The sequence below is a fragment of the Melanostigma gelatinosum genome, assembly GCF_949748355.1.
Source record: "Melanostigma gelatinosum genome assembly, chromosome: 4".
In the NCBI taxonomy this organism is placed as follows: domain Eukaryota; kingdom Metazoa; phylum Chordata; class Actinopteri; order Perciformes; family Zoarcidae; genus Melanostigma; species Melanostigma gelatinosum.
Genome location: NC_136637.1, coordinates 31,188,186 through 31,208,460, shown reverse-complemented (window position 1 = coordinate 31,208,460; position 20,275 = coordinate 31,188,186). Strand labels below are relative to the sequence as shown.

The 20,275-nt window shown below is 44.1% G+C and overlaps 1 protein-coding gene across 3 annotated transcripts; it reads left to right on the top strand.

The window, feature by feature from the left end:
• The first annotated feature begins 4,721 nt into the window (after nt 1-4,721).
• On the top strand, nt 4,722-20,261 carry slc30a7 (solute carrier family 30 member 7). 3 transcript variants are annotated; one of them, XM_079267673.1, is made up of 11 exons: nt 4,722-4,855; nt 5,023-5,204; nt 5,757-5,865; nt 8,602-8,689; nt 8,822-8,951; nt 10,518-10,742; nt 10,895-10,942; nt 14,105-14,240; nt 19,111-19,201; nt 19,448-19,597; nt 19,876-20,261. In XM_079267673.1, exons 3-11 carry the CDS (start codon nt 5,780-5,782, stop codon nt 19,921-19,923), a joined length of 1,002 nt encoding a protein of 333 aa, XP_079123799.1. In that variant the 5' UTR covers nt 4,722-4,855; nt 5,023-5,204; nt 5,757-5,779; the 3' UTR covers nt 19,924-20,261. The 3 variants fall into 3 exon arrangements, with proteins under 3 accessions (XP_079123799.1, XP_079123798.1, XP_079123797.1); XM_079267672.1 differs by having other exon boundaries at nt 5,752-5,865; XM_079267671.1 differs by having other exon boundaries at nt 4,723-4,855; nt 5,103-5,204; nt 5,752-5,865.
• Nucleotides 20,262-20,275: the final 14 nt, after the last annotated feature.

Here is a 20,275-nt window from a genome sequence, read left to right as displayed (position 1 = left end):
CTCATTCGGTGTTAATAACTGGAAGTCTCCTGAAGGCGAAATACGTTTCTGTTTCAGGGTTTTACTGCTTTAGGTTTAAAGGAAAACCAGCTCAGAGGAAGTCGTTGAGGATGAAGATAAATCCTCTTCCTCAGGAGGTCAAACCTGCAGCACCTTCAGTGAGAAGAAGAAATGTTGAGGTGTAACAAGTTTCCTGCTCTCAGTTTACAGTCCTGTTGATCATCCAGCAGTCCTCTTCCTCACATCATCATCATCATCACTGGTCTCAGACCAGCTGGTGATCAGAAACAAACATGTCTACGCCAATATTACCGGTGGTATCATTGAGGTTCAATTGAGTTATTGCTTCCCTCTTTTCTGCGTTTTATATTCGTACTCTTGGACTGAAGCTCGTGTTTGTGACGGACAGTCGTGAGCAGATGTTGCTTCATAGAAACACATAGTTGACAACGTGTCTGTCACTGGTTACCATGGTGATTGGGGCAAATGACATACCTTTTTAAATGAGATGTACATCTGTATTTGAGATATATACCTTTGGAAATGACATTTCTGTATTTGTGATGGAAAGACTTGAACTTAACATTTCTTAAGATACAGTTACTCCATGGGGCTTTTATTTTGAAAGGGCGGGGCTGGGTGGGTGAGAGGGGGAGAGGAGACACAATCATAATGTGACTTAAGTGACTGAATATCTCCAAGTCGTGTGTGTATGTGTGTCACTTGTTGCCATGGTGATTGGCGCACCTGTGTTCGAGGCTAATTAAGAGGCGTATACAATGATTTTCAACAGAACTACCTGTCAATCCTCTGCCCCCTACACCAAAACCATGAGTCCAATCAACAACACATATGTACCGTGAGAAAGATAAAACTGCCGAACGCGCTGATGTGTTTTTATGTTTGTGGTGTTAATAATGTGAGCTCCAGAGCAATGAGTGGTGAGATTTAACATGGAGTCTACTGGAGCAGCTGCTTGGAGTTCATGTCGCTCTGCGGCTCTTTGAGCCAAATGTGTACGTCCGTTGGATTCCACAGACATCTGTGTGCGACAACCTTTTGGGCCATGAATGGTGTATAAACAGTAAACATTGTGGGAGCTGGAGCAATTTGTTTGGAAAAATCACAGAATATTTCCCTGCTCCGCTCCACTCTGACCGTGATGTCATCACTCCAGCTCTTAACGAGCTGCACAATACACACCCATTATAACATCTGAAACAGACACAACATGTTCCTGAAACTTAATCTGTGACTTCATGAAAACTGTGCTAGCTATCAAAATGTCCCTTTGGCTCAATAAAGTGCAGCGTTCTGTCTACGTTTTAAACTTTGAATCCTGTTTCTACGTTAATGTACAGCGAGTCAATATGGGCCCAAAGTTAAGTGTTTTTAGCTCTCTTCACTCCGAAACCCCATTCAAGTGACTGGAGAAATTTTGCTCAGTTTTTGGCAATTTTTGGGAAAACGTCTGGAGAATCTCTGAGAAAAGTCATAGCACACGATTCCCGATCACGCCGCACGTTTTGATGTATTTTTTGCGCAGGTGTTGGCAACGCTGTGTGAGGAGAAGCGCATCAAACTTTTGTATGGAAGATGGAGAATAAGAAGAATAGTCCCGCAGGATTATATTCAGTGTGGTTTACTGAATATCCTCTCTCTCTCTCTCTCTCTCTCTCTCTCTCTCTTCGCTCTGTCTCTCTCTGAGCTATTATTTAAACGAAACAATGAAATGTTCTTTTGTTTTTTGTCTTACACACAAAGCTCATTGGCTCCTCAGCTCGTCTCCATGGAAACAGGGCTTCAGCTGTGAGGAGTGAATGAGGCGTCACAGCTTTCAACCACATTTCATGGTCTTCATCAGTAAAAACACAAGAAGTTACACAAGTTTGTCCTCGTTCTATTTGTTTTGATTAATTTTCAACAAAAAAAAAAAGCTTTAATTAACCCGTAAGAGAGAAAATGGTGTTTGATGCTTCAGGATCAACTTTAAACATTTAAACGCCTAAAAGTCATCGAGACTTGTGAACCTCTCTTTCTTTCTTGTGGTGTTTAGTGTGTGTGTGTGTGGGGGGGGGGGGGGGGGGGGCTTCAGGTCTTTATGCATTGTTATTTTAACTTCAAAGTGAAACTGCTGACTCAGCTGAAGTGTTGATGAATGTGTTCATGATGCGTTCAGGGTCCTCTGACCTCTGAGCGTTCTGCTGCGTCTCCTCATTTTAATCTGATGGTATTTCCTGTCGCTTTGTTTTCTTCCCTCAGAGGCTCATGTGGGACTTTCAGAGACCAGTTCATCTTCTTCATCTTCTTCTTCTTCTTCTTCTTCTGAGTCACTGTTCAAACTCTCAGAACACACGCACAGACGCACACGCACACACACGCACGCACACACGCACAGACACACACGCACACGCACGCACACACGCACACACGCACAGACACACACGCACGCACACACACACACGCACACACAGGAGGTGGGAACTTACAGGATATTATGGTCTGTAATAGACTCTGAATAAAGTTTTCATTGTAATAATCAGCTGATCACAGACTCTGTCATGTGACCTGATGCAGCTGATCCCAGATGATGTGATGACATCACAGGCTTCTCCTGATCACAGTCACGTGATGTTTTCTGTATGAAATGTGTGGTTTGATATCAGTTATTGATCGTTGTGTTTGTGGAGTAAGATGCTGATCGGATGAACGTGAAGAGGAAACCGAGCGGTGACGCCCACTGTCTGTCACTATATAACAATAATTATAAAATAATTATAACTATAATAATAACAATAATAAAGGTAGTTACAGTTGGTGCAAATCTGAGTTATTCTGGTAAAATCCATCACAATTAATAATAACTAATAACTTTAACAACAATAATTATTATTATAACACTACTCATAATAATATTTTTGATTAAAGTAAAACATAAATAATACTTTAGAAATGAGTTCATTATAAAGTAAAGATTATTATAAAAGTGAAACATATTCATTAAGGGGTTGTGTAGTTTTATGTATACTGGTGGTACAAACAGTATTTGTAGTGGTAGTAATAGTAGAAGTACTAATAGTAGTTGTAGTTGTATTAGTAGTAGTTTTATTAATAGTTTTATTGGTAGTAGTAGTGGTAGTTTTATTAGTAGTAGTAGTTGTAGTCGTCGTTTTATTAGTAGTAGTGGTAGTTGTATTAGCAGTAGTTGTAGTAGTTGTAGTAGTAGTTTTCTTAGTAGTAGTTGTAGTAGTTTTATTAACAGTATAGTTTTATTAGTAGTTTTATTAGTAGTAGTTGTAGTAGTAGTTTTATTAGTAGTTGTAGTAGTAGTTTTATTATTAGTTGTAGTAGTGGTAGTTGTATTAGTCGTAGTAGTAGTAGTTTTATTATTGGTAGTAGTAGTTTTATTATTATCAGTAGTAGTTGTATTAGTAGTAGTAGTCGTAGTTGTATTATTAGTAGTAGTTTTATTATTAGTAGTAGTGGTAGTTGTATTAGCAGTAGTTGTAGTAGTTGTAGTAGTAGTTTTATTAGTAGTAGTTGTAGTAGTTTTATTAGCAGTATAGTTTTATTAGTAGTTTTATTAGTAGTAGTAGTAGTAGTAGTTTTATTAGTAGTTGTAGTAGTAGTTTTATTATTAGTTGTAGTAGTGGTAGTTGTATTAGTCGTAGTAGTAGTAGTTTTATTACTGGTAGTAGTAGTTTTATTATTATCAGTAGTAGTTGTATTAGTAGTAGTAGTCGTAGTTGTATTATTATTATTAGTAGTTTTATTATTAGTAGTAGTAGTAGTAGTTTTATTGTTATTAGTAGTAGTTTTATTGTTATTAGTAGTAGTAGTAGTTTTATTAGTAGTAGTAGTAGTTTTATTAGTATTAGTAGTAGTTTTATTATTATTAGTAGCAGTAGTTTTATTATTAGTAGTCGTAGCAGTAGTAGTTTTATTAGTATTATTATTAGTGGTAGTTTTATTATTAGTAGTAGTAGTAGTATTTTTATTATTAGTAGTAGTAGTTTTATTGTTATTATTAGTAGTAGTAGTTTTATTATTAGTAGTAGTAGTTTTATTATTATTAGTAGTAGTTGTATTAGTAGTAGTGGCAGTTTTATTAGTAGTAGTAGTAGTACTTTTATTAGTAGTAGTTGTAGTAGTACTTTTATGAGTAGTAGTTGTTGTATTAGCATTAGTAGTTGTATTAGTAGTAGTAGTGGTAGTTGTATTAGTAGTAGTAGTTGTATTATTAGTAGTAGTAGTAGTTGTATTATTAGTAGTAGTGGTAGTTGTATTAGTAGTAGTAGTAGTAGTTTTATTATTATTAGTAGTAGTAGTAGTACTTTTATTAGTAGTAGTTGTAGTAGTACTTTTATGAGTAGTAGTTGTTGTATTAGCATTAGTAGTTGTATTAGTAGTAGTAGTGGTAGTTGTATTAGTAGTAGTAGTTGTATTATTAGTAGTAGTAGTAGTTGTATTATTAATAGTAGTGGTAGTTGTATTAGTAGTAGTAGTAGTTTTATTAGTAGTAGTAGTAGTAGTAGTTTTATTATTAGTAGTAGTAGTAGTAGTACTTTTATTAGTAGTAGTTGTAGTAGTACTTTTATGAGTAGTAGTTGTAGTTGTATTAGTAGTAGTATTGTTGTAGTTCATTATTCACTGTCGTGTAACTGGTGCGCTGTGAAACGCTTTTATTGTGAAACCCCAGCAGAGCGGAAGTTGTCAGCTAGCATCCCGCGGCTAACTGTCCCGTGAGTGTGTGTGAGAGTGTTAAAGGTGAGAAGATGTTACCTTTATCTGTTAAAGACGACGAGTACAAACCCGCCAAGTTCAACCTGCTGCTGAAGCTCTCAGGATGGTTCAGGTAAACACACATGTCGATGATGCTAACAGAGCTAACAGCTGACTGAGCTGCTGTAACGTTACCTTGATGCTAACCGGCTAGCCTGAGTCTTTATGAATGTACATATATATAATATGTATAATATATGTCTGTCAGTTGTTACTATGTGTGTTTGTGACCGTCAGCAGCGGGTAACCCGGGTTAGTCTCTGGTCTGTCCCGGGTTAGTCTCGGGTCTCTGTGTGATGGAGCTCGTCTCGTGTCTCCAGGTCGATCCTCGCAGACAAAACGTCCCGGAATCTGTTCTTCTTCCTCTGTCTCAACCTGTCCTTCGCCTTCGTGGAGCTCTCGTACGGAATCTGGAGCAACAGGTGAGCTAACACGGTTAGCATGTTAGCATCGGTGTGTTTGTTCAGCTCAGGATGTGCCACGTATGTCTTAGTGTGTGTGTCTGTGAGTGTGTGCGTGAGTGAGAGAGTGTAGAGTGTGAGTGTCTGTCTGTGTGCGCGCATGTGTGTGTGTGTGTGTGTGTGTGTGTGAGAGGAGGCCTGATATGTTAATTAATGACCGATCAGCAGCACTAATATATGTTCAGATTTGATCTTTGGTTAGTTTCAGTGAAACTTGTTTAGTTCTCTTCAGCGGTCGCCATCTTTGATGTGTACAGTTACCATGGTGATAGGCTGAGCTGAGACATTGAAACATAACATAACTGACATTAAAACATAACTCTATATATATATATATATATATATGTGTGTGTCTTGGATCAGAAGTCCTTTCTTCTTTTCTCAGTGTTTACAATGAGGTGATGTTTAAGTGTCTTAATCTGCCTTCATGGAGACCATCATCACTCTATTTTGTGATGATGGCGAGTGATGGAGCAGCCTTCGTATTTGATGTGTGTTTCCTCTTCAGTTTAGGTTTGATCTCAGACTCCTTTCACATGTTCTTTGACTGCACCGCTCTGCTGGCAGGTCTAGCAGCCTCCGTCATCTCCAGGTGGAGATCCAACGACAGCTTCTCCTACGGGTGAGATCATGACTCAGTGCTCTGTTAGTCAGGTCTGACTGTGATGATCACTGATCGCTCAGTGCTCTGTTAGTCAGGTCTGACAGTGATGATCACTGATCGCTCAGTGCTCTGTTAGTCAGGTCTGACAGTGATGATCCCTCATTGCTCTGTTAGTCAGGTCTGACAGTGATGATCACTGATCGCTCAGTGCTCTGTTAGTCAGGTCTGACAGTGATGATCCCTCATTGCTCTGTTAGTCAGGTCTGACTGTGATGATCACTGATCGCTCAGTGCTCTGTTAGTCAGGTCTGACAGTGATGATCCCTCATTGCTCTGTTAGTCAGGTCTGACTGTGATGATCACTGATCGCTCAGTGCTCTGTTAGTCAGGTCTGACAGTGATGATCACTGATCGCTCAGTGCTCTGTTAGTCAGGTCTGACTGTGATGATCACTGATCGCTCAGTGCTCTGTTAGTCAGGTCTGACAGTGATGATCCCTCATTGCTCTGTTAGTCAGGTCTGACTGTGATGATCACTGATCGCTCAGTGCTCTGTTAGTCAGGTCTGACAGTGATGATCACTGATCCCTCATTGCTCTGTTAGTCAGGTCTGACAGTGATGATCCCTCATTGCTCTGTTAGTCAGGTCTGACTGTGATGATCACTGATCGCTCAGTGCTCTGTTAGTCAGGTCTGACTGTGATGATCACTGATCGCTCAGTGCTCTGTTAGTCAGGTCTGACAGTGATGATCATTGATCCCTCATTGCTCTGTTAGTCAGGTCTGACTGTGATGATCACTGATCGCTCAGTGCTCTGTTAGTCAGGTCTGACAGTGATGATCACTGATCGCTCAGTGCTCTGTTAGTCAGGTCTGACAGTGATGATCCCTCAGTGCTCTGTTAGTCAGGTCTGACAGTGATGATCACTGATCACTCATTGCTCTGTTAGTCAGGTCTGACAGTGATGATCACTGATCACTCATTGCTCTGTTAGTCAGGTCTGACAGTGATGATCACTGATCACTCAGTGCTCTGTTAGTCAGGTCTGACAGTGATGATCACTGATCACTCATTGCTCTGTTAGTCAGGTCTGATTGTGATGATCACTGATCACTCAGTGCTCTGTTAGTCAGGTCTGACAGTGATGATCACTGATCGCTCAGTGCTCTGTTAGTCAGGTCTGACAGTGATGATCACTGATCACTCATTGCTCTGTTAGTCAGGTCTGACAGTGATGATCACTGATCACTCATTGCTCTGTTAGTCAGGTCTGATTGTGATGATCACTGATCGCTCAGTGCTCTTAGGGTACATCCCAAGTCTCTTAATTGTCGTTTCCTCACTCCTCGCTTGAACCGGAAGTTGTTCTGCGCCGCCATATTGACGGCCGTCCCAAAGCTCTTATTTAGCTCCGAGGAGTGAGGAGTGAGGAGTGAGGAAGGAGGAGCGAGGAGCGAAGAGCGAGGAGGGAGGAGAGACCTCGGAGGAGCCATGAGCGAGGACCCACGAGAACAGACTTCCAGGAAGTGTTTTAACGGCCGACACGCCCCCTCATTGTTCATCAGTCATGTGATTGGACGCTGCAGCCGATCGGACTGACTGAGTTTAACACCAGAGTGAAGACGGATCAGAATAAACTCTAGTTTATATTTGATTAGGTTTCTGATTCAACATCTGGTTTAAATGAATGTTCATTGTAGTCTGAACAACAAAAGGACCACAAACAACTTTCTACATTTATTAGAAAGATTTGTGTTTTCATGATCTGATGTTTCCCTCAATAACTTTATTATGAATACAATTAAAGTCAGAGAGATCTGAGAGACTAAACACTTTATACATCATTCCTGAGTGTTTGATGAGTTTTATCATTTAAGAGAAACAATAATCATATTCTGGGTTATTTAATAATGACGCCACAGTCACAATTTAAAAACGTAGACATAAATAAGACGATCGCATTCCTCCGGTAGAAATGGATCCTGAGCTTATAAACAGAACACAGGACACAGTTTGTTAACAGACTACAGAGAGAAACACTCTACAGTGGTGATCACTGTGTGTCTTTATTAGTTATTAGTATTATTAGTTACTGTTATTAAGTACAGTGATCATGTGAACAGACACTAACTTATCTAAAGTCTCTCCAGCTGTTAAAGATGACTGACAGCTGATCCAGCTGTGATCATCTGATCCTCCGTCATCAGAAACTGACGTTGACGCTTCAGAGGAAAGGACGTCTCGTGTCCCCTAAAACATATTTCCTCGTTCCTCTCTCCTCGCATGGCTTCCTCCATGCATCCCTGGTGGGAGGGACTAGGACGCAAGGAAAGGACCCAAGTGAGGGAAACGGGGATGCAAATAAGAGACTTGAGATGTACACTCAGTGCTCTGTTAGTCAGGTCTGACTAGAATAGAATAGAAATGTACTTTATTCATCCCCAAGGGGAAATGTGTCTGTGGCAGCAGCAAACAGGGTTACACAATAAAATAAAATATTGGGTATGGAAAATGTACAATATATACAATATAATAAAATAACAGAGCAGGACCTATTACATTTAAGAAAATAAAGTAATAAAATGCACAGTACATATATAGAATCGTATGACATTGAATTAACTAAGTAGGAAAAAATAAAGAAAACAGTGGTGCACAAGATCAGCAAGAGCAGCAGCAGCATGTAGCAGTGCTCCAGTCTGCTGCTGGCCAGAGGTGATTTATTGTTCAGTGACTCGTCCCTGTGTGTTTCAGTTATGTCAGAGCAGAAGTTCTGGCCGGCTTCGTAAACGGACTCTTCCTCATCTTTACAGCCTTCTTCATCTTCTCTGAAGGAGTCGAGGTAGACACACACACACACACACACACACACACACACACACACACACACACACACACACACACACACACACACACACACACACATCTGCTGTCTCCGATATGAAGCTGTCTGTCTGTACCGTCTGTCTGTCAGAGAGCTCTGGAGCCTCCTGACGTTCATCATGACCGTCTGCTTCCGGTCTCGGTCGCCGGTCTGCTCGTCAACCTGGTCGGGATCTTTGTTTTCCATCATGGAGGCCACGGACATTCACATGGAGAGGAAGGTAATACCTGGAGAACCTCCAGAACATCACTGAGTAGAACCGAGCTCTGTAAAACCGCACTGCAGTCATGTATAACCTCTCTGATCTTCACTAGAACCCCTCTGCTCTTCACTAGAACCTCTCGCCACTTCACTAGAACCTCTCGCCACTTCACTAGAACCTCTCTGCTCTTCACTAGAACCCCTCGGCCCTTCACTAGAACCCCTCTGCTCTTCACTAGAACCTCTCTGCTCTTCACTAGAACCTCTCTGCTCTTCACTAGAACCTCTGATCTTCACTAGAACCTCTCTGATCTTCACTAGAACCTCTCTGCTCTTCACTAGAACCTCTCTGCCCTTCACTAGAACCTCTCTGCCCTTCACTAGAACCTCTCTGCTCTTCACTAGAACCTCTCTGCTCTTCACTAGAACCCCTCTGCTCTTCACTAGAACCTCTGATCTTCACTAGAACCTCTCTGATCTTCACTAGAACCTCTCTGCTCTTCACTAGAACCTCTCTGCCCTTCACTAGAACCTCTCTGCCCTTCACTAGAACCTCTCTGATCTTCACTAGAACCCCTCTGCTCTTCACTAGAACCTCTCGCCACTTCACTAGAACCTCTCTGCTCTTCACTAGAACCTCTCTGCTCTTCACTAGAACCCCTCTGCTCTTCACTAGAACCTCTGATCTTCACTAGAACCTCTGATCTTCACTAGAACCTCTCTGATCTTCACTAGAACCTCTCTGATCTTCACTAGAACCTCTCTGCTCTTCACTAGAACCTCTCTGATCTTCACTAGAACCTCTCTGATCTTCACTAGAACCTCTCTGATCTTCACTAGAACCTCTCTGATCTTCACTAGAACCTCTCTGATCTTCACTAGAACCTCTCTGATCTTCACTAGAACCTCTCTGATCTTCACTAGAACCTCTCTGATCTTCACTAGAACCTCTCTGATCTTCACTAGAACCTCTCTGATCTTCACTAGAACCTCTCTGATCTTCACTAGAACCTCTCTGATCTTCACTAGAACCTCTCTGATCTTCACTAGAACCTCTCTGATCTTCACTAGAACCCCTCTGATCTTCACTAGAACCCCTCTGCTCGTCACTAGAACCTCTCGCCACTTCACTAGAACCTCTCTGCTCTTCACTAGAACCCCTCGGCCCTTCACTAGAACCCCCTCTGCTCTTCACTAGAACCTCGCCACTTCACTAGAACCTCTCTGCTCTTCACTAGAACCTCTCTGCTCTTCACTAGAACCCCTCGGCCCTTCACTAGAACCTCTCTGCCCTTCACTAGAACCTCTCTGCTCTTCACTAGAACCCCTCGGCCCTTCACTAGAACCTCTCTGCTCTTCACTAGAACCCCTCGGCCCTTCACTAGAACCTCTCGGCACTTCACTAGAACCCCTCTGCTCTTCACTAGAACCCCTCTGCCCTTCACTAGAACCCCTCTGCCCTTCACTAGAACCTCTCTGCCCTTCACTAGAACCCCTCTGCTCTTCACTAGAACCCCTCTGCTCTTCACTAGAACCTCTCGGCTCTTCACTAGAACCTCATGTCTCTAACCGGTCTGTCTCTCAGGTCACGGTCACAGCCACTCTCTGTTTAACGGCAGTGTGAATCACGACCACCAGAACAAACATGGAGGACACGGACACAGTCATGATGAACATGGAGGACACGGTGGACACGGACACAGTCATGATGAACATGGAGGACACGGTGGACACGGACACAGTCATGATGAACATGGAGGACACGGACACAGTCATGGAGGACACGGCCATGATGAGCCACACTGTCACGGTGAGAGTCTGAAACATGTGTTCTCTGGTAGAAAAGACAGAACGGACTCGTGTCACAGCGTTCTTTTGTCTTCGTCTCATCATCAATGTGTTCCTTGAAGTGAATCCTGTGTGATTCAAAGTGTTTCTTCTCTGCTGTGTTTGTTGTTGCAGACGAGCTTCACACGCCGGGTAAAGGAGCCAGTAAACAGATCCTTCAGGGTGAGCGCTGATCACATTAACAACCAGTAACTCACTTAAGGATCCATGACTTTATGTTCTAGCAGGACGAGATAAAGAACGTCAGTCAGACGGTTCGGTCACTTTGTAACATGACGAATATATAAAACACATATTCATGTGTACTCGTGTCCACAACAATGAGATGTGAGAGTTTGTGACGTGATGAACACTAAATATAGAATGTTTCCTCATCATCACGAACACGCATATGATGTTCCAATAATCTATAGTCGCAGCTGAGGAGCTGAAACATTAGCACCTGTTGTGAGCAGCATTGCCCACTGGGGGGCGCCACCACACAGCCAGCAGCAGAGGGACACATGACAACCATGGATCTACATATTCAGCTTTTTCACAATAAAGTCACTGAAGTATCTGAAAAATGACTGTCATGAAGTTTAAACAATGAAAAGTTGACAGTTTGTCTTAAGGTCACCTAAAAAAAACATTAAAATAATATTCAATCAATTAAATTTTATTTGTACAACACAATAACACAAATCACAGATTTGTCTCAAAAGGCTTTACAATCTGTACAACAACCTCTGACCCTCACATCAAAGTCAATATATATGATATCAATCATACATATAACCCTGAACCAGTCCCGACTATAACCCTGAACCAGTCCCGACTATAACCCTGAACCAGTCCCGACTATAAACCTGAACCAGTCCCGACTATAAACCTGAACCAGCCCCGACTATAACCCTGAACCAGCCCCGACTATAACCCTGAACCAGGCCTAAATATAACCCTGAACCAGCCCAGACTATAAACCTGAACCAGTCCCGACTATAAACCTGAACCAGTCCCGACTATAACCCTGAACCAGTCCCGACTATAAACCTGAACCAGTCCCGACTATAACCCTGAACCAGTCCCGACTATAAACCTGAACCAGGCCTAAATATAACCCTGAACCAGCCCCGACTATAACCCTGAACCAGTCCCGACTATAACCCTGAACCAGGCCTAAATATAACCCTGAACCAGCCCCGACTATAACCCTGAACCAGTCCCGACTATAACCCTGAACCAGTCCCGACTATAACCCTGAACCAGTCCCGACTATAACCCTGAACCAGTCCCGACTATAACCCTGAACCAGCCCCGACTATAAACCTGAACCAGTCCCGACTATAACCCTGAACCAGTCCCGACTATAACCCTGAACCAGTCCCGACTATAACCCTGAACCAGTCCCGACTATAACCCTGAACCAGTCCCGACTATAACCCTGAACCAGGCCTAAATATAACCCTGAACCAGCCCAGACTATAACCCTGAACCAGTCCCGACTATAACCCTGAACCAGTCCCGACTATAACCCTGAACCAGGCCTAAATATAACCCTGAACCAGCCCAGACTATAACCCTGAACCAGCCCAGACTATAACCCTGAACCAGTCCCGACTATAACCCTGAACCAGTCCCGACTATAACCCTGAACCAGCCCCGACTATAACCCTGAACCAGTCCCGACTATAACCCTGAACCAGTCCCGACTATAACCCTGAACCAGGCCTAAATATAACCCTGAACCAGCCCAGACTATAACCCTGAACCAGTCCCGACTATAACCCTGAACCAGCCCCGACTATAACCCTGAACCAGCCCCGACTATAAACCTGAACCAGCCCCGACTATAAACCTGAACCAGCCCCGACTATAAACCTGAACCAGCCCCGACTATAAACCTGAACCAGCCCCGACTATAAACCTGAACCAGCCCCGACTAACTATAAACCTGAACCAGCCCCGACTAACTATAAACCTGAACCAGCCCGACTAACTATAAACCTGAACCAGTCCCGACTATAAACCTGAACCAGCCCCGACTATAAACCTGAACCAGCCCCGACTATAAACCTGAACCAGCCCGACTATAAACCTGAACCAGCCCCGACTATAAACCTGAACCAGCCCCGACTAACTATAAACCTGAACCAGCCCGACTAACTATAAACCTGAACCAGCCCCGACTATAACCCTGAACCAGTCCCGACTATAACCCTGAACCAGCCCCGACTATAAACCTGAACCAGCCCCGACTATAAACCTGAACCAGCCCCGACTATAAACCTGAACCAGCCCCGACTATAAACCTGAACCAGCCCCGACTATAAACCTGAACCAGTCCCGACTATAAACCTGAACCAGCCCCGACTAACTATAAACCTGAACCAGCCCGACTAACTATAAACCTGAACCAGCCCCGACTATAAACCTGAACCAGTCCCGACTATAAACCTGAACCAGCCCCGACTAACTATAAACCTGAACCAGCCCCGACTATAAACCTGAACCAGCCCCGACTATAAACCTGAACCAGCCCCGACTAACTATAAACCTGAACCAGCCCGACTAACTATAAACCTGAACCAGTCCCGACTATAAACCTGAACCAGCCCCGACTATAAACCTGAACCAGCCCCGACTATAAACCTGAACCAGCCCGACTATAAACCTGAACCAGCCCCGACTATAAACCTGAACCAGCCCCGACTAACTATAAACCTGAACCAGCCCGACTAACTATAAACCTGAACCAGCCCCGACTATAACCCTGAACCAGCCCCGACTATAAACCTGAACCAGCCCCGACTATAAACCTGAACCAGCCCCGACTATAAACCTGAACCAGCCCCGACTATAAACCTGAACCAGTCCCGACTATAAACCTGAACCAGTCCCGACTATAAACCTGAACCAGCCCCGACTAACTATAAACCTGAACCAGCCCGACTAACTATAAACCTGAACCAGCCCCGACTATAAACCTGAACCAGCCCCGACTAACTATAAACCTGAACCAGCCCCGACTATAACCCTGAACCAGCCCCGACTAACTATAAACCTGAACCAGCCCCGACTATAACCCTGAACCAGCCCCGACTAACTATAAACCTGAACCAGCCCGACTAACTATAAACCTGAACCAGCCCAGACTATAAACCTGAACCAGTCCCGACTATAAACCTGAACCAGCCCCGACTAACTATAAACCTGAACCAGCCCCGACTATAACCCTGAACCAGCCCCGACTAACTATAAACCTGAACCAGCCCCGACTAACTATAACCCTGAACCAGCCCAGACTATAAACCTGTGTATATAATCTAAATGTGTGTGTTGCAGGCGTCCTGCTGCACATCATCGCTGACACTCTTGGAAGTGTTGGTGTGATCATCTCGGCTCTTCTGATGCAGAAATACGACCTGATGATCGCCGACCCGATCTGCTCCATGCTGATCGCCCTCCTCATCGGAGTCAGGTGACCTCACACCTGAGTCTTAGTTCATAACACAATGATAAGGTTCACTATGCTGCATGAGTCCTGAAACCAGACATGACTCAGCACTTCCTGTTGATGTCGGTGTGTTCAACAGCAGCGTTTATTACTCTGATATATATACAGGTCAGTGAACGCCCCTCTGGAGAGTGTAAAGGAGACGGCTAAGCGTCCTCACTAGTCCTCCTTTAGCTTAGTGGAGAAGCTACTCTATATGTGTGAAAGAAAAACCTGCAAGAATCTAGCACATAAAATAATAAAGAAATTAAAATATCTTCTATATTTATACTGTGAGAGATGAAAATATGTAAACACCTTCAGACATTCATCTCCTGTTATTATAATTACTACGTGTGTTCAGTGACTCTCAGTTTACAGACTTATTGATTCATATTTAGTGACCACTAGAACCCCTCAATGTGTATCTAGTACCTCAATGACTACTAGAACCCCTCAAAATATATCTAGAACCTCCTCAATGACCACTAGAACCCCTCAAAATATATCTAGAACCTCCTCAATGACCACTAGAACCCCTCAAAATATATCTAGAACCTCCTCAATGACCACTAGAACCCCTCAAAATATATCTAGAACCTCCTCAATGACCACTAGAACCCCTCAAAATATATCTAGAATATATTAAGACGACCCAGCTTCCTTGAACGCACCACTGAGGGAACGTTTGTAGACGTTCTCTGTTCTTAGCTCAGAACAGAAACTCTGTCTCTAGAAAGAAGCAGATCCATCTGGAACCTGACGGGTTCTCGGGGTCCTGGTTTTCCACGAATGTAAAGAATGTGTGATGAGTAGTTCATGAGCTGTGACGGTCCAGACCACAGCAACGGAGTCCAGCGTCCTGATGTGTGCCGGTGTTTGATAGGCTGGAAGTGATGGGCTGATCTGTGGTCAGCTGAGAGGCCTTCACTGACCGCAGGAATCAGGGCACCGCAGAGACTACTGCAGAAAATCTGCACATTCTACAAGTTCAAGTCTAAAAAGTAACTGTTGGTCACTCTGTACTGTAGTACTAGTAATACTACTAGTACAGTAGTAACCGATACGATCAAACTTGACTATCTAGAGGGAGTAAAAGTCGTAACAAGGTTTCCGTAGGTGAACCTGCGGAAGGATCATTACCGATTCAACCGGCCACACAGCAGCAACCACACCCCTCAAAGCCAGGCCCAAACCCAGGCCCAGGCCCAAACCCAGGCCCAGGCCCAGGTCCAGGTCCTGCCCCAAGTCAGCATCTACTGAGCCAAATGGAAATCCTATCTCACAGACCAGGAATAGAATAGAAGCATTGCTCCCCGTTGCTTTGCTAAGTTGCACTTAAAAAGTGTGAAAGATTAGAATGTTATACAAAGAACTTGTCCATTGGGCCAGACTGATTCACAACTTCTATTATTTGTTAAGCGCTACATTTCAATCTCAGTTTTAAGACTTTTGAAGAGTTTTTAAGTATTACTCTGCACTAGTAGTAGTACTACTTCTAGTTCTACAGTACTCGTGTTCAGTTCTGAGAAAGTAGAAGTTGGTCACTCTGTACTGTAGTAGTTCAATAATGAATTCATAAGTAGTGTATTGTGCACTTTTATTTTAAAGTGCTGCTCTATGAACAAAAGGTCAATCAACAATATCGTCCCCGTTCACTTAAAGTGCTCATGATGCACTTGAGTCTGCAGGCCTCTGTTCTACCTAGAGACACAGAGGTGAGATCTGATTGGATAAAAGCTCTACTTAAAACAAGCTGCACTGGAAGCAGAGCAACTGAGGAAGACAGGAGCTGTGCAATGAGAACATAAGATGATGAGAACAATATTTATATAAATTATAATACATGTAGTATTTAAGAAACATTAAATTATAAAATATAGATAACTTTGTGATTCTGTTTAGGCCAGCAGAGAAGGCCTTGCAGGCCCTGACGGATCACCACTGGGTTAATATAATTGTGAATTAATTAACGCCAACAATGACTTTATCGTGCGTTAACGCAGTGTTTATTTATTTGTGTATTACTCTGAAAGTCCGCTGCGCTCTGGCTCTGAACACAGACAGAGCGTGGGTCACAGGAGGGCGGGACGTTGATCAGGACTGGCTTCATGTGTCTCAACCAATGAGAGCATTTGGGGCGGGCGCTGCGGCACAGATCGATCCAGACTCCGTTGAGAAAACAAACTAACTAGGGTTAGGGTTACTAACTAAACATGAATTCAGACTTTTTATGAATCAGCATCATTACGTAGTTATTTCAGAATCCTCTTTCTGTCGGTTTATTGCCGTTAAATGAGTTTGTTTAGTGTTCATACAGCTGTAGTGAACAGAGACGTGTCTGTAGGTTGATGCAGCTGTAGTGAACAGAGACGTGTGTCTGTAGGTTGATGCAGCTGTAGTGAACAGAGACGTGTCTGTAGGTTGATGCAGCTGTAGTGAACAGACGTGTGTCTGTAGGTTGATGCAGCTGTAGTGAACAGAGACGTGTCTGTAGGTTGATGCAGCTGTAGTGAACAGACGTGTGTCTGTAGGTTGATGCAGCTGTAGTGAACAGACATGTCTGTAGGTTGATGCAGCTGTAGTGAACAGACGTGTGTCTGTAGGTTGATGCAGCTGTAGTGAACAGACGTGTGTCTGTAGGTTGATGCAGCTGTAGTGAACAGAGACGTGTCTGTAGGTTGATGCAGCTGTAGTGAACAGAGACGTGTCTGTAGGTTGATGCAGCTGTAGTGAACAGAGACGTGTCTGTAGGTTGATGCAGCTGTAGTGAACAGACGTGTGTCTGTAGGTTGATGCAGCTGTAGTGAACAGAGACGTGTCTGTAGGTTGATGCAGCTGTAGTGAACAGAGACGTGCCTGTAGGTTGATGCAGCTGTAGTGAACAGACGTGTGTCTGTAGGTTGATGCAGCTGTAGTGAACAGACGTGTGTCTGTAGGTTGATGCAGCTGTAGTGAACAGAGACGTGTGTCTGTAGGTTGATGCAGCTGTAGTGAACAGACGTGTGTCTGTAGGTTGATGCAGCTGTAGTGAACAGAGACGTGTCTGTAGGTTGATGCAGCTGTAGTGAACAGACGTGTGTCTGTAGGTTGATGCAGCTGTAGTGAACAGACGTGTGTCTGTAGGTTGATGCAGCTGTAGTGAACAGAGACGTGTCTGTAGGTTGATGCAGCTGTAGTGAACAGAGACGTGTGTCTGTAGGTTGATGCAGCTGTAGTGAACAGACTTGTGTCTGTAGGTTGATGCAGCTGTAGTGAACAGACGTGTGTCTGTAGGTTGATGCAGCTGTAGTGAACAGAGACGTGTCTGTAGGTTGATGCAGCTGTAGTGAACAGAGACGTGTGTCTGTAGGTTGATGCAGCTGTAGTGAACAGACATGTGTCTGTAGGTTGATGCAGCTGTAGTGAACAGACGTGTGTCTGTAGGTTGATGCAGCTGTAGTGAACAGAGACATGTCTGTAGGTTGATGCAGCTGTAGTGAACAGAGACGTGTGTCTGTAGGTTGATGCAGCTGTAGTGAACAGAGACGTGTCTGTAGGTTGATGCAGCTGTAGTGAACAGAGACGTGTCTGTAGGTTGATGCAGCTGTAGTGAACAGAGACGTGTCTGTAGGTTGATGCAGCTGTAGTGAACAGACGTGTGTCTGTAGGTTGATGCAGCTGTAGTGAACAGACGTGTGTCTGTAGGTTGATGCAGCTGTAGTGAACAGACGTGTCTGTAGGTTGATGCAGCTGTAGTGAACAGAGACGTGTGTCTGTAGGTTGATGCAGCTGTAGTGAACAGAGACGTGTCTGTAGGTTGATGCAGCTGTAGTGAACAGAGACGTGTGTCTGTAGGTTGATGCAGCTGTAGTCAACAGAGACGTGTCTGTAGGTTGATGCAGCTGTAGTGAACAGAGACGTGTCTGTAGGTTGATGCAGCTGTAGTGAACAGAGACGTGTCTGTAGGTTGATGCAGCTGTAGTCAACAGAGACGTGTCTGTAGGTTGATGCAGCTGTAGTGAACAGAGACGTGTCTGTAGGTTGATGCAGCTGTAGTGAACAGACGTGTCTGTAGGTTGATGCAGCTGTAGTGAACAGAGACGTGTGTCTGTAGGTTGATGCAGCTGTAGTCAACAGAGACGTGTCTGTAGGTTGATGCAGCTGTAGTGAACAGAGACGTGTCTGTAGGTTGATGCAGCTGTAGTCAACAGAGACGTGTCTGTAGGTTGATGCAGCTGTAGTGAACAGAGACGTGTCTGTAGGTTGATGCAGCTGTAGTGAACAGAGACGTGTGTCTGTAGGTTGATGCAGCTGTAGTGAACAGACTTGTGTCTGTAGACACTGAGATCCACGGAGCTCCTCCGGACTGATGTGAACCAGACTCGTGTTTAGTTTCATGATGTCTGGACTAACACAACACGTACTGAGCAGAACAATCTGGGGAAGAGTTCCATTCACTTGTTGAGGCTTCAATTATTCATTATTCATTATTAGAGTATTATTTCAACACACATTACTCTTACGTTGTGTTGATTTCATAAAATATATATAATATAGAAGAATAACTGCTGTGTAAAGGGAATACTGCTGTTCACAAGAATCTGATGTATTCAAAGTGTTTAAACCAAATGTTATTGCTTTTTTGTTCATAGAGCAGCACTTTAAAATAAAAGTGCACAATACACTACTTTTGAATTCATTGTTCAACGTTGCACATAACAATGAGATTAATGGCGATTAAACATTGTAATCGTTGCCCAGCACTAGTTTATATATATATATAATAGTAGTGACAGTAGTAAGTACGTTCAGCTTTAGATGTATATAGTCTTCACACATGCTCAGTCCGTCTCTCTGGACCTCTTATCCTCAGCGTGGTGCCGTTACTCAGAGAGTCCATCGGGATCCTGATGCAGCGAACGCCTCCTTCACTGGACCACGTGCTGCCCGAGTGTTACCAGAGGGTGAGTTCAGGCCCCGCCCACACCATAAGACCCGCCCTCCTCCGCCTCTGATTGGCTGGTTCTGATCTAGACTTATAATAATCATAATTGAACTTGACGTTAACGTTGATAAGAACATTTACAAATATCACTTGTTTTTTTTGATGTGTTGGCAAATGGATAAAATCTCATCAGAGCACCGATTAATAGATGGTGATGTCATCGTCAGGGACCAGTCTAATTCCTGGTGTATTGTGTTGTGTTCAGGTGCAGCAGCTGCAGGGAGTCTACAACTTGCAGGATCCTCACTTCTGGACTCTGTGTACGGACGTTTACATCGGAACGTTAAAGCTGCTGGTGGCCCCCGACGCCGACCGCCGCTGGATCCTCAGCCAGACCCACCACGTCTTCACACAGGTACCTGAACGCACCATAGCGCGTCTTCACACGGGTACCTGAACGCACCATAGCGCGTCTTCACACAGGTACCTGAACGCACCATAGCGCGTCTTCACACAGGTACCTGAACGCACCATAGCGCGTCTTCACACGGGTACCTGAACGCACGACATTGTAGTACTTGTATTGGACTAGCTGTCTCTGTGTTGTAACAGTAGTAAGTGTACTGTGTTGTACGGCGTGTACTGTGTTGTACTACTTGTACTGTGTTGTACTAACTGTCTGTCTCTCTTCAGGCTGGAGTTCGCCAGCTCTACGTTCAGATCGACACAGCCGACATGTAGAAGCTCCTCCCCCTTTGAACAGCTGGGACCAATGAAATTCAGTCTGCTGCAGGTGACCTCTGACCCCCCCCCCCCCACCCCAGAGTCACAGCAGGACACACAGACCAGTGGGGGGGGGGGGGAGCAGTGAGGGCTGGACACATTTTTTGAAAATGTATCGTCTGTGCTGACGGGCAGAGTGACGACCCCCCCCCCCCCCCCCCCACTGGAGCAAAGCATTCTGGGTAAGTGCCTTCATCGTGAATCAGGCCCCCCCACACCCCCACACCTCTGCTGGGACCAGACTCTGATGTCACTCTGTTTTTTAACGTGCCAAACCATGTGACCGGTTTCACTCTTTTTTTCAACTGTA